Source organism: Oncorhynchus gorbuscha, linkage group LG14, assembly GCF_021184085.1.
Source record: "Oncorhynchus gorbuscha isolate QuinsamMale2020 ecotype Even-year linkage group LG14, OgorEven_v1.0, whole genome shotgun sequence".
NCBI classification, from domain to species: domain Eukaryota; kingdom Metazoa; phylum Chordata; class Actinopteri; order Salmoniformes; family Salmonidae; genus Oncorhynchus; species Oncorhynchus gorbuscha.
This window is the reverse complement of record NC_060186.1, coordinates 52,242,466-52,270,025: the sequence shown is the minus strand read 5'-3', so window position 1 is coordinate 52,270,025 and position 27,560 is coordinate 52,242,466. Positions and strand designations below refer to the sequence as shown.

The 27,560-nt window shown below is 44.4% G+C and overlaps 2 protein-coding genes and 1 long non-coding RNA gene across 3 annotated transcripts in view; all 3 read left to right on the top strand.

Annotated features, from left to right (window-relative positions):
- Positions 1–4,062, top strand: part of LOC123995079 (cation-independent mannose-6-phosphate receptor-like) — a 31,922-nt gene extending 27,860 nt beyond the window's left edge. Inside the window, exon 48 of the mRNA XM_046298382.1 lies at positions 3,578–4,062. Within this exon, the coding sequence (XP_046154338.1) occupies positions 3,578–4,033 (456 nt within the window). The 3' untranslated portion in view covers positions 4,034–4,062. The remainder of the gene's footprint in view (positions 1–3,577) is intronic.
- Positions 4,063–9,198: 5,136 nt separating this feature from the next.
- On the top strand, positions 9,199–12,801 carry slc22a2 (solute carrier family 22 member 2). The gene is made up of 11 exons (XM_046298380.1): positions 9,199–9,663; positions 9,779–9,882; positions 10,101–10,255; positions 10,467–10,635; positions 10,739–10,853; positions 10,994–11,094; positions 11,228–11,442; positions 11,538–11,646; positions 11,886–11,998; positions 12,229–12,328; positions 12,478–12,801. Exons 1-11 carry the CDS (start codon positions 9,241–9,243, stop codon positions 12,578–12,580), a joined length of 1,707 nt encoding a protein of 568 aa, XP_046154336.1. The 5' UTR covers positions 9,199–9,240; the 3' UTR covers positions 12,581–12,801.
- Positions 12,802–13,124: 323 nt separating this feature from the next.
- Positions 13,125–14,186, top strand: LOC123995078. Its single transcript, XR_006831777.1, has 2 exons — positions 13,125–13,375; positions 13,725–14,186. It is a non-coding gene; the product is annotated as an uncharacterized LOC123995078 (long non-coding RNA).
- Positions 14,187–27,560: the final 13,374 nt, after the last annotated feature.

The following is a 27,560-nucleotide window of genomic DNA, read 5'->3' as shown; positions in this document are numbered from 1 at the left end:
AAAACGGAGGTATAATTACAAGCATTTCATAAGTGTCAAAGGCTTTTATTGACAATTACATGAAGTTGATGCAAAGAGTCAATATTTTCAGTGTAGACCCTTCAAGGCCTCTGCAATCTGCCCTGGCATGCTGTCAATCAACTTCTGGGACACTGATGGCAGCCCATTCTTGCATAATCAATGCTTGGAGTTTGTCAGAATTTGTGAGGTTTTGTTTGTCCACACACCTCTTGAGGATTGACCAAAAGTTCTCAATGGGATTAAGGTCTGGGGAGTTTCCTGGCCATGGACCCAAAATATCAATGTTTTGTTCCCCGAGCCACTTAGTTATCACTTCTGCTTCATGGCGAGGTTCTCCATCATGATGGAAAGGGCATTGTTCGTCACCAAACTGTTCCTGGATGGTTGGAAGTTGCTCTCGGAGGATGTGTTGGTACCATTCTTTATTCATGGCTGTGTTCTTAGACAAAATTGTGAGTGAGCACACTCCCTTGGCTGAGAAGAAACCCCACACATGAATGGTCTCAGGATGCTTTACTGTTGGCATGACACAGGACTGATGGTAGCGCTCACCTTGTCTTCTCCGGACAAGCTTGTTTCCGGATGCCCCAAACAATCGTAAAGGGGATTCATCAGAGAAAATGACTTTACCCCAGAATATCAGTCTTTCCCTGATGTTTTTCCTGGAGAGAACTGGCTTCTTTGTTGCCCTTCTGGACACCAGGCCATCCTCCAAAAGTCTTTCCGTCACTGTGCAGCCTGCCTGCTGTCATTCCTGAGCAAGCTCTGTACTGGTGGTGCCCCGATCCCGCAGCTGAATCAACTTTAGGAGACGGTCCTGGCGCTTGCTGGACATTCTTAGGAGCCCTGAAGCCTTCGTCACAACATTTGAACCACTCTCCTTGAAGTTCTTGATAATCTGATCAAATCAAATGTATTTATATAGCCCTTCTTACATCAGCTGATATGTCAGTGCTGTACAGAAACCCAGCCTAAAACCCCAAACAGCAAGCAATGCTGGTGTAGAAGCACGGTGGCTAGTAAAAACTCCCTAGAAAGGTCAAAACATAGCCTGGTTTCTTCCTATGAGGGATGGCCAGTCCTCTTCTGGTTGTGCCGGGTGGAGATTATAACAGAACATGGCCAAGATGTTCAAATGTTCATAAATGACCAGCATGGTCAAATAATAATAAGAACAGTAGTTGTCGAGGGTGCAACAGGTCAACACCTCAGGAGTAAATGTCAGTAGGCTTTTCATAGCCGATCATTGAGAGTATCTCTACCGCTCCTGCTGTTTATAGAGAGTTGAAAACAGCATGTCTGGGACAGGTAGCACGTCCGGTGAACAGGGTTCCATAGCCGCAGGCAGAACAGTTGAAACTGCAGCAGCAGCACGGCCAGGTGGACTGGGGACAGCAAGGAGTCATCATGCCAGGTAGTCCTGGGGCATGGTCCTAGGGCTCAGGTCCTCCTCCGAGAGAGAAAGAGAGAATTAGAGAGAGCATACTTAAATTCACACAGGACACCGGATAAGACTGGAGAAATACTCCAGATATAACAAACTGACCCTAGCCCCCCGACACAAACTACTGCAGCATAAATACTGGAGGCTGAGACAGGATGCGTCAGGAGACACTGTGGCCCCATCCGATGATACCCCCGGACAGGGCCAAACAGGAAGGATATTTTCAACCACCAACTTACCATCCTGAGACAAGGCTGAGTATAGCTCACAAAGATCTCTGCCATGGCACAACCCAAGGGGGGGAGGGGCGCGCCAACCCAGACAGGGTGACCAGTGACTCAACCCCCTCAAGTGACACACACCTCCTAGGGACGGCGTGGAAGAGCACCGGTAAGCCAGTGACTCAGCCCCTGTAATAGGGTTAGAGACAGAGAATCCCAGTGGAGCGAGGGGACTGGCCAGGCAGAGACAGCAAGGGCGGTTCGTTGCTCCAGTTCCAGTTCAGTTCACCTTCACACTCCTGGGCCAGACTACACTCAATCATAGGACCTACTGAAGAGATGAGTCTTCAGTAAAGACTTAAAGGTTGAGATGGGTAGGCAGACCATTCCATAACAATGGAGCTCTATAGGAGAAAGCTCTGCCTCCAGCTGTTTTCTTAGAAATTCTAGGGACAATAGGAGGCCTGCGTCTTGTGACTGTAGCGTACGTGTAGGTATGTACGGCAGGACCAAATCGGAAAGATGGGTAGGAACAAGCCCATGTAATGCTTTGTAGGTTAGCAGTACAACCTTGAAATCAGCCCTTGCCTTAACAGGAAGTCAGTGTAGGGAGGCTAGCATTGGAGTAATATGATTTTAGTCAGGATTCTAGCAGCTGTATTTAGCACTATTTAAGTTTATTTAGTGTTTTATCCGGGTAGCCGGATAACCTAGAAGTAACAAAAGCATGGATTCATTTTTCTGATTTTTTTTGGCCAGAAACTTTCTGATTTTGCAATGTTACGTAGATAAAGCTGTCCTTGAAACAGTCTTGATATGTTCGTCAAAAGAGAGATCAGGGTCCAGAGCAACGCCGAGGTCCTTCACAGTTTTATTTGAGACGACTGTACAACCTTCAAGATTAATTGTCAGATTCAACAGAAGATCTCTTTGTTTCTTGGGACCTAGAACAAGCATCTCTGTTTTGTCCGAGTTTAAAAGTAGAACATTTACAGCCATCCACTTCCTTATGTCTGAAACACAGGCTTCCAGCGAGGGCAATTTTGGGGCTTCACCATGTTTCATCGAAATGTACAGCTGTGTGTCATCCGCATAGCAGTGAAAGTTAACATTATGTTTTCGAATGACATCCCCAAGAGGTAAAATGTGTATATATAGTGAAAACAATAGTGGTCCTAAAACGGAACCTTGAGGAACACTGAAATGTACAGTTGATTTGTCAGAGACAAACTGATATCTTTCCGACAGATAAGATCTAAACCAGGCCAGAACTTGTCCGTGTAGACCAATTTGGGTTTCCAATCTCTCCAAAAGAATGTGGTGATTGATGGTAACAAAAGCAGCACTAAGGTCTCGATTAATGGTTGATTTAGGTGCAATCTTACTGGCAGCAATATCCTTGCCTGTGAAGTCCTTTTTGTGCAAAGCAATTATGACGGCACGTGTTTCCTTGCAGGTAACCATGGTTGTCAGAGGAAGAACAATGATTCCAAGCACCACCCTTCTTTTAAGCTACCAGGCTGTTATTCGAACTCAATCAGCATGACAGAGTGATCTCCAGCCTTGTCCTTGTCAACACTCACACCTGTGTTAGCAAGAGAATCCCTGACATGATGTCAGCTGGTCCTTTTTGTGGCAGGGCTGAAATGCAGTGGGATTCAGTTCATTTGCATGGCAAAGAGGGACTTTGTAATTATTTGCAATTCATCTGATCACTCTTCATAACATTCATAACACACATATGCAAATTGCCATCATACAAACTGAGGCAGCAGACTTTGTGAAAATTAATATTTGTCATTCTCAAAACTTTTGGCCACGACTGTAGGTGTTGGTGTGGTGAGTTCCCAGTGCTAAATCTCACCCCTGTCTGTGTTGTCTGTCCCTGCAGGTGAACATGGATGATGAGGGAGGGGAGGATGAGATGGAGTGGCTAATGGAGGAGATTGAGGCACCAGCCATGTCCTCCCAACTTGGGAAGGAGCACCAGGAAAACGGCCACATCACCACCAAGCCCGTCAATGCCGACGCCCTACGCTCCTTTTCCCTGGACGAGCAGGAGGACAGCGAGGAGGAGGTCTTGTCCGTCCCCGGGGTTTGCGTCCTCGGTGGCCGGACCACCCTGCGGCCCTCAGGATCCAGGACCCGCTCCTCAGGATCCAGGACCCGCTCCTCGGGGCCCCTCCGCAGTGCCCTGTTGGAGGAGGAGATTGACGAGGACCTGGTGGGGCTCCTGGGGGACGGGGACAGGAGGGGTAGGGCCAAGCCTTGCCGTAACAACAGACCCCCCCACAGGAAACAACAAAACCCCCAGGATGACAGCGATGAGGACCTGCTGACAGTGTGAGGGACTCTCCATCCTCCCCCTTTCCACTTCTCTCTCTTTGAATGTCTCCACACAACGATGACAACGCAAGAAAGCAGAAACCCTTAGAGGCTTGTTTTTTTTCTAAAGAAAACGATGCAGAATGTCTGTTGGCTGTTTTACAGTTTTAAAAAGCAGATTTGTTTTTGTCCCCTCTTCAAAAGAAAGTTGATTCCTTCCTGATGACAAATGGTGTTTTCATCAAATAATTGTATTTGGGCTATTTGATTTAGTTGATGTACATAGGTAATGTTATAAATTGCCTTCAGAAAGTATTCATGCCCCTTGATTTATTCCACATTTTGTTGTTACAGCCTCAATTCAAAATGGATTAAAAATACACAATACCCCATAATGATCAAGTGAAAACATGTTTTTAGAAATTTTTGTACATTTTTGGAAAATGAAATACATACTCTAATTGGACAGGGAAATGTGCGATACAGAGTTTTATTGGACAAGTTTAAAAAGATTGACGTTTCGGCCTTCAATGGCCTTCTTCAGAAGAATCACAAAGGGAATGTAATATGGAAAATGAAAACTTATTGACTCAACGTTTCTGCTTTTATATTTAATTAGTCGTAAACATTTCTAAAAACATAATTCCACTTTGACATTTTGTATTGTATGTAGGCCAGTGACACAGTCTCAATTTAAAATTCAGGCTGTAACACAACAGAATGTGGAAGAAGTCAAGGGTTATGAATACCTTCTGAAGACACTGTGCATATATGGATTTAAAATGTGTCACTTGCATTTTCCAGAGAATCACTTATTCACATTTTAAATTAATTTTGTGGACTGATTTTTCACGTTGAATCTCTATACTGCTAACCTTGCAAGGTTTGGGCATGAAAAACCTCTTAAGTTATTGGTGGGGAAAAGGGACTGGATACTGTGGTGCTCATTTCATGAATCATAGCAATGGTTAATGTGATTGTTAGGTTATATTATTCAGAGATCTTCAAATCATTATGGGGTTTTGTACTTGCGCACCAAATATGCATCACAGGCACAGCTAGTTGCTGTATCTGTTAAGTGCTAAACATTAACTCTGCTTCTAGAGCAGGGCTATTCAACTCTTACCCTATGAAGTTCAGAGCCTGGGTTTTCTCTTCTACCCACCTGGTCTAAATGAGTCCCTGATTAGAGGGGAACAATGAAATAATTCAGTGGATCTAGCTTCAAGGTCCAGAGATGAGTTTGAGGGTTCTAGATGTTGCCTTGTCAAAGTCATGACCTAAGTTTATTTGAAAAGGGAAATTTTCTGTCGAGCTACAACTGCCCTTTGTGTCAAACTGCATGTGCTATCCCTCATAAATGGAAGTAAGGAAAGCTGTAGTGCCATGATTAAATGTACTTGTGAGCTTGAGATCCCCTTTCAGTCTTTCCCAGCAGTATCTATCCCATGTAGTCTCTATCCCATGCAGTCTCTATCCCATGCAGTCTCTATCCCATGCAGTCTCTATCCCATGCAGTATCTATCCCATGCAGTCTCTATCCCATGCAGTCTCTATCCCATGCAGTCTCTTTCCCAGCAGTATCTATCCCATGCAGTCTCTATCCCATGCAGTCTCTATCCCATGCAGTCTCTTTCCCAGCAGTATCTATCCCATGCAGTATCTATCCCATGCAGTCTCTATCCCATGCAGTCTCTTTCCCATGCAGTCTCTATCCCATGCAGTCTCTATCCCATGCAGTCTCTATCCCATGCAGTCTCTTTCCCAGCAGTATCTATCCCATGCAGTCTCTATCGCATGCAGTCTCTTTCCCAGCAGTATCTATCCCATGCAGTCTCTATCCCATGCAGTCTCTATCCCATGCAGTCCCTTTCCCAGCAGTCTCTATCCCATGCAGTCTCTATCCCATGCAGTCTCTACTGCAGGGGTGTCAAACTCATTCCATTGAGGGCCTCGTGTCTGGGTTTTTCCTTTCAATAAAGACCTAGACAACCAGGCGAGGGGAGTTCTTTACTAATTAGTGACCTTAATTATCAAGTACAAGGGAGACAGCGAAAGTCCGTAGGCACCCGGCCCTCCATGGAATGGGGTTACAGCAGCAATCGCAGTGTGAGTATTTTTCTAGGAAAATACAGTGAGCTACGAAGTATTGGGACACATGTTTGTTGTTGTTTTAGCCAAGTATTCCAGCACATTTAGAAGTTACTGCACTTTTTGTACATAGTCCCCCCATTTTAGGGGACCAAAAATATTGTGACATATTCACTTGTGTGCATTAAAGTATTCAAAAGTTTAGTGTTTAGTCCCATATTCCTAGCACACGATGGCCCTGCAAACTTGTTGGATGCGTTTGCGGTTTGTTTTGGTTGTGTTTCAGATATTTTTTTTGCCCAATAGAAATGAATGGTAATAATGTATTTTGGAGTCACTTTTATTGTAAGTAAGAATAGAATATCTTTCTCAACACTTCTACATTTAATGTGGATACTACCATGATTATTGAGAGTCTTGACAGGATCGTGAATAAAGACAAATTATACCCCCAAAAAATGCTAACCTTCCCTGTTATTGTAATGGTGAGAGGTTAGCATGTCTTGGGGTTATGGTATTTGGGAAAATACCCTCAAATTAAAGCTGACAGTCTGCACTTTAACCTCATAGTCATTGTATCATTTCAAATCCAAAGTTTACAGAGACAAAACAACAAAGTGTAACACTGTCTCAATACTTTTGGAGCTCAATGTATGGATTACTTGAAATGAATTTAGCATTTATCAGTTGGCATATACACACACACACACACACACCAGTACACAAACCATGTGTACACAGGCAGTCACTAATTCTACTCTCATGTATCTTTAGTTGGGACAATGTCTCATAAATGTCAGTGGTACAGAACAGTAATGAGAAAATGCTTTTGAAGTGGAACTCACCTCACTAACAAGTCTGACTATATGATTCTTTGACAAAGTTCTCTCTCTTGGACTGGACTTCAAGTCAGACTTCAAGATGGAGAGCTAATATTCACACCGTAGCAAACGGCCGGCCACATAGCGGCCTTATCCAAAAAGTGATGGTTCACCTTTCAGGGTATTAAGGTTTGTACACGTTATTAATAGAACAGTTTTGCCGAGGTGGTCCTCCCCGCAGAAGAAGAAAAAGCTTCACCATATTTTCCATGTTTAAATTATTATTTTTTTATCACATTTTGTATTTATTTTCATGTTTCCACACCTCCAAGATCATGAATTGAATTTGTGACATAACTGCACAAGGGTGCTTTGATAAGGGGAAAGAGCACTTGCTACTGTACCTTCTCTGGAGCGATAGAAAGTCATCCTGTGTGGTAATGATGCAACGAGTAATGCTTGTTGCATCATGTCTAGCTCTGCTGTAAGCACCAAAGCACGTCTGCTTGGTTCATTTATTTGGGTACGACACATGGGGAAGGGGCTCCTTGAGCTCCATTCTGATGAGGTGATTTTGTTCTTGTATGTTATGTTCTCAAATGTGTTTTACTGCATTTTTCTGTTTTTCATATCTCAAATGTAAAAAAAAAAAATATTGCATTATTTTAATAAATAAAGAGATCAGCTGTCTGACCGTTTAAAGAGTAAAATAATTAATCACTTCCAGGATTGTGGAGATTTTTTGAAGGTCAACCATTTGACCTCAACACATTGATGCATGTATTAAACAGAACCTCAGAAGTCTCTGTACTGTACACCAGTACTGTTTGTTTCTAAGTCACTACACGTTTCCCTATTGTAATAAATCACTGAGGCCTCACATGGCATACTTGAGGTGGGCCTACATTGCTGTTGCTTCTAAAACTCCCCAAGACCAGGTAATCAAGCAAGTAAACAAAGAGAAGTATAAAAACTAATGTACACTGCTCAAAAAAATAAAGGGAACACTAAAATAACAAATCCTAGATCTGAATGAATGAAATATTCTTATTAAATATTTTTTTCTTTACATAGTTGAAAGTGCTGATAACAAAATCACACATAAATTGTGATTGGAAATCAAATGTATCAACCCATGGAGGTCTGCATTTGGAGTCACACTCAAAATTAAAGTGGAAAACCACACAGGCTGATCCAACTTTTATGTAATGTCCTTAAAACAAGTCAAAATGAGGCTCAGTAGTGTGTGTGGCCTCCACGTGCCTGTATGACCTCCCTACAATGCCTGGGCATGCTCCTGATGAGGTGAAGAATGGTCTCCTGAGGGATCTCCTCCCAGACCTGGACTAAAGCATCCGCCAACACCTGCACGGTGTTGGGCTGTAAGCACAAACCCCACCTGTGGACGTCTGGCCCTCATACCAGCCTCATGGAGTCTGCTTCTGACCGTTTGAGCAGACACATGCACATTTGTGGCCTGCTGGAGGTCAATTTTCCTCCTTGCACAAAGGCGGAGGTAGCGGTCCTGCTGCTGGGTTGTTGCCCTCCTACGGCCTCCTCCACGTCTCCTGATGTACTGGCCTGTCTCCTGGTAGCGCCTCCATGCTCTGGACACTACGCTGACAGACACAGCAAACCTTCTTGCCACAGCTCACATTGATGTGCCACCCTGGATGAGCTGCACTACCTGAGCCACTTGTGTGGGTTGTAGACTCCGTCTCATGCTACCACTAGAGTGAAAGCACCGCCAGCATTCAAAAGTGACCAAAACATCAGCCAGGAAGCATAGGAACTGAGAAGTGGTCTGTGGTCCCCACCTGCAGAACCACTCCTTTATTGGGGGTGTCTTGCTAATTGCCTATAATTTCCACCTGTTGTCTATTCCATTTGCACAACAGCATGTGAAATGTATTGTCAATCAGTGTTGCTTCCTAAGTGAACAGTTTGATTTCACAGAAGTGTGATTGACTTGGAGTTACATTGTGTTGTTTAAGTGTTCCCTTTATTTTTTTGAGCAGTGTATAATGTAACAATGAAAAACTGATGGATATCCTTTGTGGTTTGTGATGGACCATCAGTGAATATGTAATTGGATTGGAAACTTTCCCAAAAACCAAAAGCTAATCATTCTAAAATGATGTTCAAAGTTCCCCATGTCTGTAGCCTGCTCTAGTGAACATGTCTAAATGCGTTGTTGGTCACTGGTAGGTCGAAGGTCAACTTCTCTGTTGGACCCTTGATGTCTTCACACAGTTAAAAACCCTGCGCAGGTCCCTCTGCAGTCACAAATGTCTTTGAGACCGAAGGAACTGCTACCATGTACTCATACACTTTTGATGACATCCTAGAGGAGGCGGGCAAGTTCGGCCGATCGCAGAAGCGTATCTTTGCCCTGCTATGCATGGTCTCCATGCCATGGGCCGGTGTTTACGTAGGTATTGTATTCCAAGGGTTCACCCCAGAGCATTGGTGCCGAGACTCAGGGGTGAGTCAGATCCGGAAGAGCTGTGGCTGGAACCTGATGGACACTAGAAAGATCACGGTCCCGGTGGTTAACACCTCAGGAGTGTTGGTCCACAGCCAGTGTGAGCAGTATGAACTGGACTGGAATGCTACGGGTCTGACATGTGACAACCCAGATTCTGACCTCACTGACACCCTTCGCAGCAAAGCTCCCATGACCTCCTGCAAGGAAGGATGGGAGTATGACTACAAGGGGAGACAGTCCTTTGTGACAGAGGTGAGAACTCCATGAAGTATTCCTGAAAATGTTCAAGACATTTAGTTTAAATTGGATGTCAGAACAAAGAACAGATTAAGATGGCAGTAAATGACAAGGTATTTGTTCATTTCAGTTTGACCTGGTGTGTGCTGATGCCTGGGTGGTGGACATGTACCAGGCTACACTCAACGTGGGCTTCTTCATAGGGAGCATAGCCATTGGATACCTAGCTGACAGGTAAGGAAGTCTATGTGGATGGTCAGACAGAAGATCCCACCAGTGCAGATGTCTTACTGACTTTTAGAAGGACTTAAAAACAGCAAAGTGAAGGGAATGGACTTGCTAAAAGACTGAACCCTGGATGAAAGAAGTAAACCTCTGAAATACTGTATGGAGATGGAAACATGAAATTTGAATTTACATCCCCGTATTTACCTTCTTCTCTTTCATTTTAGATTTGGCAGAAAGGCGAGCTTCTTGGTGTCCAACCTCTTGAATGGGATTTTTGGAATTCTTGTGGCATGGTCTCCAAATTGGGTATCCATGCTGGTCTTCCGAGCATTATATGGCTTTGGTGTCAAGGGAGGCTGGGTGGCTGGATATGTTCTGAGTAAGACAACATTACTTACTTAAACAATGTCTAAAATTGTAATTTTATATTTCAAGTTGTAGTTTTACATATTGTAGTTGTAATATTTACATTTCAAGTTGTAGTTTTGCTCTTGTGGAGATATTTCAGCTTCATGTCAGAAGCTACCTCACTTTCCCTATGTATTCTTGGGGTCCTGTCCTCATGCCCTGCTTCTCTCCCCTCTCCTCAGTCACTGAGCTGGTAGGAGTAGAGTACAGGAGGACTGTGGGAGTCGTCTACCAGATGTTCTTCAGTGTTGGAATTCTCATCCTGCCCCTCATCTCCTACTTCATCACAGACTGGCGCTGGTTGCAGGTGGTCATCACTGCACCTTATATCCTCTTCCTGTCCTACTACTGGTAAGACCTGGAACTGCCTCATACTGTAGATATTCAGGTATATTTAAGTTTATGTTTCATGTCTTCAAGCTTTTTATAATGAGTTTTTTGTTCTGGCTTCCAGGTTTATCCCGGAGTCTCCAAGATGGCTTCTCTCTCAGCACAATGCAAAGAAAGCTGTGGAGATCACTGAGGCAATAGCGAAAGAAAACAAGAAAACCCTCTCCAAGAACATTGAGGTGAGAAATTACGGCTGAAATGAGTAACTGAAATGTAGTTTAAAATGCCTCACATTTGGCCATTGTATCTTACAGATGCTCAAATATTCCATTTCATGGTAAAGTAGGTTGTAACTTACATAATACTACTGTACTTACAGATGATGAGAGACGACAATGCCAATACCTCAACCGCCTCGTTCATGGACCTAATCAGAACTCCAAAAATGAGAAAACACACCTTCATCCTTAGTTTCAACTGGTAAAATCTATTCGACAAACAGCAAGAACATTACTGGAACTTTAATAGCCGTATTAGTCACAGCTCACAACTATAAAAATTCCTTTACAGCCACCGTAGACCCCTCAGTAAATAACTGGTGTCTTTCTTCCAGGTTCACTAGTGCTGTCGTCTACCAGGGTCTTATCATGCGTCTAGGAATCCTGGGAGGAAATGTTTACATTGACTTTCTCATCTCTGGTCTGGTGGAATTCCCTGCTGCCTTCCTCATCCTCTTTACCATCGATCGTATCGGACGGCGTCTTCCCTTTGCCACAGCCAACATTGTAGCTGGAGCAGCCTGCTTCATTACTGCCATGATCCCCGAGAGTGAGTCTACGATAACGTTGATGTCAAATGGCAATGACCTGCCTGGTTGAATTTGTGTTACACTTTTCTCTCATTGTTCTTTCTCGCACATACAGCCATGTTCTGGTTCAAAACAGCGGTGGCCTGCATAGGCCGGTTGGGCATCACCATGGCTTTTGAGATGGTGGTGTTTGTGAACACTGAATTGTACCCTACGTTTGTCAGGTAAGAGTAACCCGCAGGGCTTTTGAAGGCAGTCAATTCAGGAAGTAAACTGAAGTAACAATTCAAAATTTGAAGAAAACAAAATGGCATCCATTTCCAATGACTTATCAATGACCTGAGGAATAGAAGCTATTTATTTTTTTCTATTAAAATCCTTTCCTGAATACTGACATTACGCAAAACAGAAAGTTTAGTTTAAAGCTGAAATTCCAGACAGCGACAGTTGTTTCCATCCTCAGGAACCTGGGTGTGTCTGTGTGCTCCACTCTGTGTGACATCGGAGGCATCGTGGCCCCGTTCCTTCTCTACAGACTGGCTGCCATCTGGCTGGAGCTGCCACTCATCATCTTTGGTACCTAATTACAATGTTAGAAGATGATTATACACATGGGTCGGTAATATTTTGACACGGCAACGCTGTAAGAAGTTGAATCATGTACTGTACCAGTATCTCAATATCTTGAGCTTGAAACTAATACTTTTGTCTAATGTAGCCTCAAGCACAGCTGTTTAGGGAATGTTTTCTAGATACAAGCAGGCACTCATATGCTGATGGTGATTTCTTTGTGTTGTACAACACAGGGGCCCTTGCGTTTCTGGCTGGAGCTTTGGTCTTGCTGTTGCCTGAGACCAGAGGTGTGCCACTTCCTGACACCATCGATGACATTGAGTTTCCAGAAAAGTGAGATTTCTAACCATCAGTTTCTATTATTTCTACAAGTGACTGTGTTGAAACATCATGCTTCAAACAGTAAGGTTAATATTTCAATAAAATGTCAGCGGTGAGCAATCTATTCATTGTGTATGTATGTGTTCCTCTTACCGTCTCAGATGCGAAGAAAAAGCTCTGAGGAGTAAAGAGCTGAGGAGGAAAGAGATGACAATGCTCTTACCCACCGCCACGATGACCAACAAAGAACCCGAGACTGTCTGATTCCTTCCTGGGAACTTCACGTTTTTGTGATGAAAGTATGAGAAAGTAGTGATGAGCAGTATTTTATTATTTTATGTTAAAATGACCTGTTTGTTTCATTTGTTGTCTCTAATACGAATTAAGGATTTCCTTCACCTGTACCATGTTTCCTGGTTTTACTTATCCGTTAGTTACAGTATGATTTTCCTTTTTTGATCATGTGTTTAAAGCAATTTACAGATTTTTTTGTCGTCGTTTTTGCCCAAGCTTTTTTAAATAAATGTTGGTAATATTGTCGTCATATAAAGTGCATCCAGAAAGTATTCAGACACCTTCCCCTTTTCCACATTTTGTTACATTACAGCCTTATTCTAAAATGGATTAAATACACATGTTTCCTTATCAATCTACACACAATACCCCATGATGCCAAAGCGGACAAATAACAGAAATACCTTATTTTCACAAATATTCAGACCCTTTGCTATGCGACTCGAAAGGTGCATCCTGTTTCCATAGATCATCCTTGAGATGATTCTACAACTTGATTGGAGTCCACCTGTGGTAAATTCAATTGATTGGACATGATTTGGAATGGAACACGCCTGTCTCTATAAGGTCCCACAGTTGACAGTGCGTGTCAGAGCAAAAACCAAAAGAGTAGCACCCTACAGACAAAAAAAAACTCTTAAACGATGCCGAAAGATAATGATTTTCCCGACACTGGTCATAGACCCATACAAGATTACTTTGAATGTAGCCAAAGGGAGAGTGATAAGATCATTGTTTCGGAGACGCTGTTTGACATGCCGGGAGGTAATTCTGACCTCTCGAAAGAACTGTTACATTTATCTAAGCGCCAGACGAGAATGCATCTACATATAGTCACTCTTAGTGATTATATGCGTCAAGGCAATATTCCACGGGGCCTCAGGTGGCAAAAAGAACCATCGTTGGGACAGCGCACCGATGGTTTCTGTGAGCCCTGGTGTGCCATCCTGAACAAATGCTCTATAGATTTAATGACATTAATTGTTGACCAGTTGAAGGATTTTATTGAAATGGATAACACGATTAAAGACAAATGCACAGCTTTACAAATAGCTGTTGATGATGATGGCATATTCAATGAACTGATAAACTAACCAAGCGCTGTTGTCAACAGAAATAAAGGAACTTAAAATCAAGAAATTCAATCAAGACAAAAAAAGACAAGGCCGAGCATAAAGTCTACTTCTGGAGAAACCCTGACAAGGGAGGTCCTGTTCCCCCTCTCCATGGCAGACGCAGGAGGGATGCCGCTTACTTCGAACCACCCCAGTCTGATCAACGCTCTACCATCAGCGCCTCATCGGCTTCCAGTCTGATCAACGCTCTACCATCAGCGCCTCATCGGCTTCCAGTTTTTTATTCAACGAGAGACTGGAAGGGCGGAGGTGGCCGCAGGCACGCGCATCGACGAGATGCCTCAACGGAAGGGGTAGATTGAAACGACTATCAGAGGTAGAGGAGACCGTTCACATGGTCCCAGAACCCACGGGACTGAGTGTCTTTAATTTATCAAGCAAGATATTGAGCCCTGCCCATGTCTCTTTGCTTAATAAAGGGTTATCTTTTGTGCCTACAACCCAGTGCAACGATTTTGATGTTACGGTAGACATGTTTAAATTTAAGGGAATATTTTAGCTCCCCAAATTCTGACACTTCTATTGAACCAGTAGGTGGCTCTCCTGCACATACTCCGACTCCTTTTAGACCCAATAGTTATTTTATACGTCCAGCAAATCGCAATCACTCTATCGAGACAAATTACAGACTTGTGGAAAAAGATGTTGGAAATCTACTTGAGAATAAACAGGGGTCCCAATCTTTCCATAATTTACCTAAGGGTGAAAAACAAGCTTTGCTTGATTTACAATCCGATACGTCAGTCCTTATTCGTCCTGCTGATAAGGGTGGGTCGGTTGTACTCATGGATAGGACAGTTTATGTACATGAGTGTCATAGACAGCTGCTTGACAACACCTTTTACAAGAAACTCAGAAGTGACCCTACTTCCCAATTTCGGAATACTATTTTTCCTGTCCTAGATGGGTATTTAAGTTCTGGTCAGATAACCAAAAAAGAACATGACTTTTTGGCTATGCCACTTTCTATACTTTGCCGAAATTACACAAGAATGTTACAAAACATCCAGTGCACCATATCGTAGCAGGCATTGATGCAGTAACGGTCCCTCTATCTACTTTTGTTGACTTTTTTTATTAGACCTTTCGCAGAACAGCTCCCCTCCGTTGTTAAAGGACACCAGCAGTATGATCTCATTCATTGAATCTCTTGATCCTCTCCCTGAGAATACCTTGTTAGTTACTTTTAATGTTGAGTCGTTATACACATATTTTCCACACGAGGGCGGTATTGAAGCTATGGAACATTTTCTTCTGCAACGTGACCCTAATGAACTACCTTCCAGTGCATGCATTATAACATTGGCTGAAATAGTACTCACACAACTATTTCATGTTTCTAAATGATTTCTTTATTCAGGTGAAGAGTACTGCTATGGGATCACCCATGGCTCCTAACTATGCTAATTTGTATGTGGGTTACATGGAGAAACAGTCTATTTTCAATCCTCTCAAAAATGTTTTCTTACCTATCATTATTTGGAAACGGTATAGTGATGATATTTTTGTTCTATGGAGGGGTGATGCAAAACAGCTCCAGGCGTTCCATGCTTTTCTTAACTCCTGTTCTGAGCATCTGAGATTTACTATGCAATCTGACACACATCAAATCAGTTTCCTTGATCTTCTGATCTTGTGTGAAGATAATGTTCTATACACTGATCTTTACAGGAAACCTGCTGATCGTAACAGTTTGTTGAGGGCTGATAGTTGTCACCCACTTCCCTTGAAAAATAGTTTGCCCTACAGCCAATTCTGTCGAATCAAAAGAATTTGCAAAAAACAATCAGATTTCGACAGAAATATGGCTGAGACGCAAAGAAAGTTCAAGGAGAGGGGCTACAAAAATGATCAGATTAATATTGCCATTGAGAAAATTCAAAACAAAATGAGACATGACCTTTTTCAAGGTCAGTCCGGCAAAAAGACGCATTCTTATGTTCTAACTACCCGCTATTCAAAGCGTTCTGAACAAATTAAGGGGATTGTTCACAAACATTGGCACATTCTAAAATCCGATGATAGTCTCGGTAATGTGTTTTCGGACCTTCCCTTTGTCGTATTCTCGCGGGGCAGAAATCTCAGAGACCAATTGGTACACTCTGATTTATACCACCCCAAGATATTCCAGAACAACGTCTATTTGCGCCCCTACTGGATGGAAATTACAAATGTAATGGCTGTGCTCAATGCAATGGCACTGACAAATGTAGATCCTTCAAACACCCACAAACAGGGAAATCGATCCCAATCAAAGGTTTTATCACGTGCTCCACTAAGGCAGTTATTTATCTTATAACTTGTCCTTCTGGTTAAAATTAAGTGGGTAAAACAAAGCGCGAATTAAAAGTACGTATCTCAGAGCATTGTAGCACCATTAGGTGTAAAAACGAGAGTCTGTCTGGATCTTTAACTTAAAGACCCTTGTTCCCTTCGGTCTCAACGTAGACTGATCTGAAGCCATTATTGTGACTTTGCCATTGTAATTGTTTGTAAGCTTGTGTAGTCTAAAATGTATTTATGATCGTATGCTATCCATTTGTTTGTATGCTGTTCTTTGTATGCCATTTTAATAATTAACCAATGATATTAGGCCACTCTTGGCCATGATTACAAACACCTGTGTCTTTTGACACTACATAAACGAGTCATCCTGCAGTGTTTGTGATTATATCAAATCAAATTAATTTATATAGCCCTTCGTACATCAGCTGATATCTCAATGTGCTGTACAGAAACCCAGCCTAAAACCCCAAACAGCAAGTAATGCAGGTGTAAAAGCACGGTGGCTAGGAAAAACTCCCTAGAAAGGCCAAAACCTAGGAAAAAACCTAGAGAGGAACCAGGCTATGTGGGGTGGCCAGTCCTCTTCTGGCTGTGCCGGGTGGAGATTATAACAGAACATGGCCAAGATGTTCAAATGTTCATAAATGACCAGCATGGTCGAATAATAATAATAAGGCAGAACAGTTGAAACTGGAGCAGCAGCACGGCCAGGTGGACTGGGGACAGCAAGGAGTCATCATGTCAGGTAGTCCTGGGGCATGGTCCTAGGGCTCAGGTCCTCCGAGAGAGAGAAAGAAAGAGAGAAGGAGAGAATTAGAGAACGCACACTTCGATTCACACAGGACACCGAATAGGACAGGAGAAGTACTCCAGATATAACAAACTGACCATAGCCCCCCGACACATAAACTACTGCAGCATAAATACTGGAGGCTGAGACAGGAGGGGTCATACCCTACACTATACCCTGATGAAGACAGCTTGGCTGTCGAAACGTTGGTTTTTGCATCTGAGCTCCTAGAGTGTTCGGCTCTCTTTTATTTTCAAGAGCAAAATCCAAGCCATGAGGTCGAAGGAATTGTCTGTTGTGCTCCGAGACAGGATTGTGTCGAGGCATAGATCTGGGGAATGGTACCAAAAACTTTCCGCAGTACTGAAGGTCCTTAAGAACACATGGCCTCCATCATTTTTAAATGGAAGAAGTTTGGAACCACCAAGACTCTTCCAAGAGCTGGCCGCCTCGCCAAACTGAGCAATCGGGGGAGAAGGGCCTTGGTTAGGGAGGTGACCATGAACCCGATGGTCACTCTGACAGAGCTCCAGAGTTCCTCTGTGGAGATGGGAGAACCTTCCAGAAGAACAACAGTCTCTGCAGCACCACCAATCAGGCCTTTATGGTTGAGTGGCCAGACGGAAGCCACACCTCAGTAAAAGGCACATGACAGCCAGCTTGGAGTTTGCCAAAAGGCACCTAAAGGACTCTCAGATCATGAGAAACAAGATTCTCTGGTCTGATGAAACCAACATTGAACTCTTTGGCCTGAATGCCACGTGTCATGTCTGTAGGAAACCTGGCACCATCCCTACAGTAAAGCATGGTGGTGGCAGTATCATGTTGTGGGGATGTTTTTCAGCGGCAGGGACTGAGAGACTAGTCAGCATCGAGGCAAGATGAATGGAGAAAAGTGCAGAAAGATCCTTGATGAAAACCTGCTCCCAGAGCACTCAGAACCTCAGACTGGGGCGACGGTTCACCTTCCAACAGGTCAATGACAATAAGCACACAGCCAAGACAACGCAAGAGTTACTTGAGGCTGTAATCGCTACCAAAGTTTCTTCAACAAAGTACGGATTAAAGGCTCTGAATAGTTATGTAAATGTGATATTTCATATTCTTTTTGTTTTATACATTTGCAAACATTTCTAAAAACCTGTTTTGCTTTGTCACTCAGGGGTATTGGGTGTAGATAAGATTTGTTTAATTTAATCCTATTTAGAATAAGGCTGTAATGTATCAAAATGTGAAAAGAGGGAAGGGGTCTGATACATTCCTGAATGCACTGTAACAGTGAGTGTATTTTTGACAGTTACTTACATGGCATTCTATAGAAGTGAATGGATTGTGTTGTTTCTGTGAATTTACCCCACACACACACACACACACACACACACACACACACACACACACACACACACACACACACACACACACACACACACACACACACACACACACACACACACACACACACACGTGACAATTATTTTATTTTATTATCTTGCAGGAGTATACCCAGAATTCCAGTGTCCAATTTGCACAATAACCACCCAACTTAGAATAAACTATGCTCCAAGTTCACTTTTTGAGAGTAAAGTATTTGCATAATAAAAGTACACTCAGTGACAGAGCATTGCGAAAATAAATCTAAGAGTTTTCAAGGGCTCTCTTTCTTAGTGAAACAGTAAGAACGTGTCTTATATACAGACATGCTACACAGTGGAATTGCATAACTTCAGCCTTCTCTAGCTCTTCAGCCGGACAACGGCAGCCAGCTCTTTAAAGGGTAACATGCTGAGTCAGTTGGCGATTCAGTGCATCGTTGGTCAACCTCTCGATTGGACTCTTGATCTGATCTGTGATTTTTAAAACCCCGGCACAGATCCCACTGCAGTCTCACATGTAGTGTCTCTGCTTCTGACACCTATCTGTGCAACCATGACCACTTTCGATGAAATTCTGGAGCAGGTACTGAATTTTGGTCAAAAGTGTGTATTTTCTCTGGTGTGTACTGTCTTTGCCTTTTTCTGGGGTCTATGTGAGCATTGTTCACCCCAGAGCATTGGTGCTGGGACTCAGGGGTTCGTCAGATTCAGCAGAGTTGTGGCTGGAACCTGATGGACACTAGAAAGATCACGGTCCCGGTGGTCAACACCTCAGGAGTGTTGGTCCACAGCCAGTGTGAGCAGTATGAACTGGACTGGAATGCTACGGATCTGACCTGTGACAACTCCGAGTCTGACCTCACTGACACCCTTCGCAGCAAAGCTCCCATGACCTCCTGCAAGGAAGGATGGGCGTATGACTACAAGGGAAGACGGTCCTTTGTGACTGAGGTGAGAACTTTACCCACTCAGTGAGATTACGATTTTCTGATTAGACAATAACTTGTATTGTTATGCAACTCTGAACAATTGAATGTATTAGGACATTCAAATGGCAGTAAATTATAAGGTATTTGTTCATTTCAGTTTGACCTGGTATGTAATGATGCCTGGGTGAAGTACCAAGCTACATTCAGCTTCTTGATGTTCAACCTCTTGAATGGGGTTGCTTGAATACTTGTAGCAGTGGCTCCAAAGTATACTGACCAAAAATGTAAACAGAGCAATTTCAAAGTTTTTCTTGAATTACAGTTCATATAAAGAAATCAGTCAATTGAAATAAATCCATTAGGCCCTAATCTATGGATTTCACATGACTGGGCAGGGGCACAGCCATGGGGTGGGGCCCACTTGGAAGCGAGACCCACCCACTGGAGAGGCAGGCCCAGCCAATCAAAATGAGTTTCTCCCCACAAAAGGGCTTTATTACAGAGAGAAATACTCCTCAGCACCCCCGTACTGCCAAATTCTCTAAGATTACAGTGGAGACAGCTTATGGTAGAGAAATTAATGTTAAATTCTCTGGAAACAGCTCCCAGTGGACATTTCTGCAGTCAGCATGCCAATTGCACACTCCCTCAAAACTTAAGACATCTGTGGTATTGTGTTGCGTGTCAAAACTGCACATTTCAGAGTGGCTTTTTATTGTCCCCAGCACAAGCTGCATCTGTGTAATTATCATGCTGTTTAATCAGCTTCTTGACATGCCCCACCTGTCAGGTGAACGGATTATCTTGGCAAAGGAGAAATGCTCTCTACCAGGGATGTAAATAAATTTGTGCACAAAATTTGAGAGAAATAAGTTTTTTGTGCATATGGAACATTTCTGGTTTCTTTTATTTCAGCTCATGAAACATGGGACCTGCAATACATGGGACCTGCAATACATGGGACCTGCATACACTGACCTTTTGTTCAGTGTATGCTTGTATTTTGCACAATCTTTGGCTTTGCTGTCAAGGGAGGCTGGATGTCTGAATATGTGCTTAGTATGAAAAACACAATTTGTCCCACAAAAGTTAATGCACGCAGGCATAATGTTAAGTCACTTTGGATAAAAGTGTCTGCTAAATGGCATATATTGTAAAAGTTAATAGATTAACTACAGAGTATATGATTTTGATATATAATTAACAGCAAATTAGTCTGTTTTAGCAAATATTAAGTTATATTTGATTTCTTATACAAAATTCAACTGAGGAGGATGATGAAATTACAATATGTTTTAGTAATAACTCTTGCTTGATTAAAGTTACTTGCTTTACTATAAAGTAAGTTTATTTTCTGTCTCCTCAGTCACTGAGCTGGTGGGAGTTGAGTAGATGAGGATGGAGGGTGTGCTTTTACAGATGTTCTTCAGTGTGGGCATTTTCATCCTGACCCTCATTGACTACCTCAACACTGACTGCCACTGGCTACAGATGGCCTTCACTGTGTCATACTTAATTTTTTCTGTCCTACTCCTAGTAGAAGATAAATATCGTTAAGGCCTGCTGTCCATGGGCAATGCCCTACTTTACTGCATGATTCTAAAATACTCATGTTGCGCATCCTGCTTCATCCCAGCTATGATCAAAGATAGTAAGTGTGCAATATCTGAGAGAAAGCCTGATATAAAATGGTAATACCGCCCTGTAGCACTCCCATCTGTTGGCATGAAATGCTTTGAAAGCCTGGTCATGGCTCACATCAACACCATCATCCCAGAAACCATAGACTCACTCCAATTCACATACCGCCCCAACAGGTCCACAGATGGCTCAATCTCTATTGCACTTCACACTACCATTTCCCATCTGGACAAAAGGAATACCTACGTGAGATTGCTCTTCATTGACTACAGCTCAGCGTTAAACTCCATAGTGCCCTCCAAGCTCATTCCTAAGCTAAGGACCCTGGGATTGAACATCTCCCTCTGCAACTGGATCCTGTACTTCCTAACGGGCTGCCCCTAGGTGGTAAGATTAGGCAACAGCACATCCGCCACGCTGATCCTCAACATGGGTGCCCCTCAGGTGTGCGTGCTCAGTCCCCTCCCGTACTCCCTCTTCACCCACGACTGCATGGCCATGCACGACTCCAACACCATTATTAAGTTTGCTGAAGACATGACGGTGGTTGGCCTGATCACCGACGATGATGAGACAGCAAATAGGGAAGAGGTCAGAGACCTGGCAGTGTGGTGCCAGAACAACAACCTTTCCCTCAACATCCGCAAGACAAAGGAGCTGGTCGTGGACTACAGGAAACAGAGGGCTGAGCACGCCCCCCCATTCACATCAACAGGGCTGTAGTGCAGCAGGTTGAGAGTTTCAAGTTCCTCTGTATCCACATCACTAAAGACCTATCATGGTCCAAACACACCAACACAGTCGTGAAGAGTGTACAACAATACCTCTTTCCTCAAAAGGCTGAAAAGATTTTGCATGGGCCCTCAGGTGTGCGTGCTCAGTCCTGTCCTGTACTCCTCTGTTCACCCACAACTGCGTGGCTGCTCACCACTCTAACACCCTCACTCTCGTGAAGAAAATATAGAAATACAGGGTGCGGAGATCGGGGTGCCTAGTGAGAATTTGTCCGCGAGTGGGTTACCCACCTCTACTATCTGTTCTATTGGCCAACGTGCAATCACTGGAAAATAAAGTCGATCTCCGTTCAAGACTATCCTACCAACGGATTCATCTAGAGCCGAAAGAAACGCACACTTATTTAGGCGAGGTGCTGGCTAGCGGAGCAGAACACTTGAAAAATTAAAGGAGAGCTGTACACTAGGAGCTCAGATGCAATAATTTAATAACCAACGTTTTGACAGATAAGCTGTCTTCATTATACCCTGACGAAGACAGCTTGTCTGTCAACGTTGGTTATTAATTTATTGCATCTGAGCACCTAGAGTGTGCGGCTCACCTTTAATTTTTCAATTATCCTACCAACATGACATTAAAAACTGTAATTTCTTATGTTTCACCGAGTCGTGGCTGAACAACGACATGGATAATATATAGTTGACTGGGTTTTCTGTGTATCGGCAGGACAGAACAGCTAAGTCCGGTAAGACGAGGGGTTGGGGGATCTATTTGTCTATATCAGCTGGTACACAATGTCTAATATTAAGGAAGTCTCGAGGTATTGCTCACCTGCGGTAGAGTACCTCATGATAAGCTGCCGGCCACACTATCTACCAAGAGTTTTCATCTATATTTTTCATAGCCGTCTATTTACAACCACCAACTGATGCCGGCACAAACACAACACTCAACGAGCTGTATAAGGCCATAAGCAAGCAAGAAAATGCTCATCCATAAGCGGTGCTCCTAGTGGAAGGGGACTTTAATGCAGGCAAACTTAAATCCGTTTTACCTAATTTCTACCAGCATGTCACATGTGCAACCAGAGGAAAAAAAACTCTAGACCGCCTTTACTCCACACATAGATGCATACAAAGCTCTCCCTCACCTTCAATTTGGCAAATCTGACCATAATTCTGTCCTCCTGATTCCAGCTTACAAGCAAAAACTAAAGCAGGAAGTACCAATGACTCGCTCAATACGGAAGTGGTCAGATGGCGCGGATGCTACGCTACAGGACTGTTTTGCTAGCACATACTGGAATATGTTCCAGGATTCATCCAATGGCATTGAGGAGTATACCACCTCAGTCACCGGTTTCATTAATAAGTGCATTGATGATGTTGTCCCCACAGTGACCGTACGTACATATTCCAACCATATGCCGTGGATTACAGGCAACATCCGCACCGAGCCTAATGGCTAGATCCTGGACTTCCTGACGGGCCTCCCCCAGTTGGTAAGGGTAGGCAACAACACATCTGCCACGCTGCTCCTCAACACAGGGGCCCCTCAAGGGTGCGTGCTTAGTCCTCTCCTGTACTTCTTGTTCACCCACGACTGTGCACGAATCCAACACTATCATTAAGTTTGCTGACGACACAACAGTGGTAGGCCTGATCACTGAAAACGGTGAGACAGCCTATAAGGAGGAGGTCAGAGACCTGGCAGTGTGGTGCCAGGACAACAACATCTCCCTCAACATCAGCAAGACAAAGGAGCTGATCATGGACTACAGGAAAAGGAGGGCTGAACCACGCCCCCATTCACATCGACAGGGCTGTAGTGGAGCAGGTTGAGAGTTTCAAGGTTTCAAGAGAGAGTTTCAAGAGTTTCAAAGAGTTTCAAGAGAGAGTTTCAAGAGTTTCAAACTATCATGGTCCAAACACACTAAGACAGTTGTGAAGAGGATGCAACACCTTTTCCCTCTCAGGAGACTGAAAAGATTTGGCATGGGTCCCCAGATGCTCAAAGTTCTACAGTTGCACCATCGAGAGCATCCTGACCGGTTGCATCACCACCTGGTATGGCAACTGATCGACGTCCGACCGTAAGGCGCCACAGAGGGTAGTGCGTATGGCCCAGTACATCTCTACTGCCGAACTCCCTGCAAACCAGGACCTCTATACCAAGCGTGTCAGAGGAAGGCCCTAAAAAATGTCAGACTCCAGACACCCAAGTCATAGACGGTTCTTTCTGCTACCGCATGGCAAGCGTTATCGGAGCGCCAAGTCTGGGACCAAAAGGCACCTGAACAGCTTTTACCCCCTAGCAGTATGACTGCTGAACAATTAATCAAATGACAACCCAGACAATTTACATTGACCCCATTTTATTATTTCTTTCTTTATCGTAGCCCTTTCCTGCAGCCAAATGACCTAGTGGCCTTATGGGTGGAATGTTATTAATATTTTTCATAATTTCAATATTAATAAACATAATTGTATTCATGTCGCAAATCTGGTGTTTCTATGTTAAATGGTTTTGTTATATTTCAGTGTTCTGTGATGTATATAAAGTGTAATATTGGGATGCAAACTTAAAATGTAATACATTTTTATTCTATATCTGACATACTACAGGTGTCTTCTTGTCACATCTGCTCCTGGCAAGCCCTCTAGTGCTCATCCAGGGTCTCCTTGACCTGCAGCCACTCCTCCAGTGCTCTCTCCCTCTCTCTCTGTGTGTGTGTGTGTGTGTGTGTGTGTGTGTCTCTGTCTCCAGTCCGACTTCTCGTCAGTCCTGCTACTCTGTCCTGGATTCCCCACTCTACACTCCCTTGGATTCCCCTCCGGACCTGCTTAGCCTGTCCCCACACCTCTCGCTCCAGCCTCAGCCTCCGCACCCGTTTCGAGCAACCCGCCCGAGCTTCCCCTGGCCTGCACTCTGTCTTCCCTGGTGTTTCAATAAATACCTTGGTTACCTCATCCCAGTCTCCTCGTCTGAGTCTGCTCTTGGGTTCACCTGTTCCGCGTGACACTTATTTTTTAAAGCCCATAACCATGTGTGAGGTGTATACTTTTGTTTCAAAGTAGATTTGTTTAAGACTACCAAGAAACACTCTGTGTGACCCTGACTTATCCCACTACAGTACAAGGTTAATTGTTTTGCACTGACTCCCTTGCACTGGCTCTATGCACACTCTCACACACTACACTAACACTCTAACATACACACACACATGCATATTGATGCTTCACACGTTCACACATGCTACACACACTCACTGTCACACTTCACATTCAGTGCTGCTACTCTGTTTATTATATATCTTGATTGCCTAGACACTTTACCCCCTATCCTCCTATACATACTGTATTACCTCAACTACCTCTTACCCCTGCACATTGACTCGGTACTGGTACTCCTTCTATATAGCCTTATTGTTTTTATTGTGTAAGAATTTCCTTTTTATTTACATTTACATTTACATTTAAGTCATTTAGCAGACGCTCTTATCCAGAGCGACATATTTGTCTTACTTTTTAACTCTGCATTGTTGGGAATGGGCTCGTAAGTAAGCATTTTACTGTAAAGTCTACACCTGTGGTATTCAGCGATTGTGACCAATAAAATTGGATTTGATTTAATACAGTACCCCATCTTATTTAATGTGCAGAGTGCATACGGTACATAATGTCTCTCTCTAACAGGTTACTTCAGGGTCATGGGTGAGTTTACTTGAACATTGTTCAAACTAAACTAAGTTGCATTTTAGAAAGTTATATGGGGAATATTAAATATTTTACATATTCCATTGGTGATCAGAAACAAAGAAAAGCACCTGAAGAGTCAACAGCTGACAAATCTCTTGCCTACTAACATGGCAACCAACACAGAATCCACAATCATCTGATTGGTATTCCTCCTATACCATATTTATGAATCTATGTAGCATAGCCTATATCCTACAATGTGTTTGTTGCATTTGTTGTTTCCAAAAACATGATGTGAATCCTATTTTTTTGTTGTTGCGATATTGGTATTTAAATATATGTTTTGCTTTACATACCGGGTGTCACTTTCTGACCTTAGTTCCTTTGTTTTGTCTTTTGTTTTAGTATGGTCAAGGCGTGAGTTGGGTGGGTTGTCTATGTTAGTTTGTCTATGATTTTCTATTTCTGTGTTTGGCCTGGTATGGTTCTCAATCAGAGGCAGCTGTCAATCGTTGTCCCTGATTGAGAACCATATTTAGGTAGCCTGTTTTCCATTGTGTTTTGTGGGTGGTTATTTTCTGTTTAGTGTTGTGTTGCACCTTACAGGACTGTTTGTAAGTTGTTTATTGTTTTGTTTTCAGTGTTCATTAAAATATAAAAAATATGGACACTTACCACACTGCACCTTGGTCTATCTCCAGACGAGAAGCGTTACAGAACCACCCACTAAGAAAGGACCAAGCAGCGTGGTAACGGGCAGCAGCGGCCGGAATCGCAGGACTCCTGGACATGGGAGGAGATTCTGGATGGCAAGGGACCATGGGCACAGGCTGGAGAATATCACCGCTCCAAGGCTGAGCTGGAGGCAGCGAAAGCTGATAGGCGGAGGTATGAGGAGGCAGCACGGCAGCGCGGCTGGAAGCCCGAGAGGCAGCCCCAAAAATGTAATGGGGGAGGCACACGGGAGTGTGGCGAAGGCAGGTAGGAGACCTACGCCAACATCCCGTGCTTACCGGAGAGAGAGAGGGACCAGGCAGGCACCGTGTTATGCCGTGAGGCGCATGGTGTCCCCAGTGCGTGTGCATAGCCCAGTGCGGTACATCCCAGCTCCTCGTATAGGCCGGGCTAGAGTGGGCATCGAGCTAGGTGCCATGAAGCCGGCTCAGCACATCTTGTCTCCAGTGCGTCTCCTCTAGCCGGTGTACATGGCACCAGCCTTACGCATGGTGTCCCCGGTTCACCAGCACAGCCCAGTGCAGGCTATTCCACATCTCCACATTGGCCTGGCTACGGGGAGCATTCAACCAGGTAAGGTTGGGCAGGCTCGGTGCTCGAGACCTCCTGTGCTCCTTCACGGTCCGGTCTATCCGGTGCCACCTCCACGTACCAGCCCTCCGGTGGCAGCCCCCCGCACCAGGCTGTCTCTCTATCTCCTCCCTACAGGTGCTCCCGCCTGTCCAGCGGTGCCAGAGCCTTCCTCCTCTCCAGCGGCTGCCGGAGTCTCCCACCTGTCCTGAGCTGCCGGAGTCTCCCGTCTGTCCTGAGCTGCCGGAGTCTCCCGTCTGTCCTGAGCTGCCAGAGCCGCCAGTCTGTCCTGAGCTGCCAGAGCCGCCAGTCTGTCCTGAGCTGCCAGAGCCGCCAGTCTGTCCTGAGCTGCCAGAGCCGCCAGTCTGTCCTGAGCCGCCAGTCTGTCCTGAGCCGCCAGTCTGTCCTGAGCCGCCAGAGCCGCCAGTCTGTCCTGAGCCGCCAGAGCCGCCAGTCTGTCCTGAGCCGCCAGAGCCGCCAGTCTGTCCTGAGCCGCCAGTCAGCCAGCTGCCGGAGTCGTCAGTCAGCCAGGAGCTGCCAGAGCCGTCAGTCAGCCAGGAGCTGCCAGATCCGTCAGTCAGCCAGGAGCTGCCAGTCAGCCAGGAGCTGCCAGAGCCGCCTGTCACGCCGGCGAGGCCGGAATTGCCCTTCACTCCGGAGCTGCCTGAGTCTCCCGACTGTCCGGCGCTGCCGGAGTCTCCCGCCTGTATGGCGCTGCCGGAGTCTCCCGTCCATTCGGGATCCATGGCGAGGGTCCCCAGTCCGAGGTCGGTGGCAAGGGTCGCCGCTCTTAAGAGGCCACGGAGGCGGTTAAGGAGGCGGAGAAAGACTATGGTGGAGTGGGGTCCATGTTCCGCGCCAGAGCCGCCACCGCGGACAGACACCCACCCAGACCCTCCCCTATAGGTTCAGGATTTGCGGCCGGAGTCCGCACCTTTGGGGAGAGTACTGTCACGTTCTGACCTTAGTTCCTTTGTTTTGTCCTTTGTTTTAGTATGGTGAGTTGGGTGGGTTGTCTATGTTAGTTTGTCTATGATTTTCTATTTCTGTGTTTGGC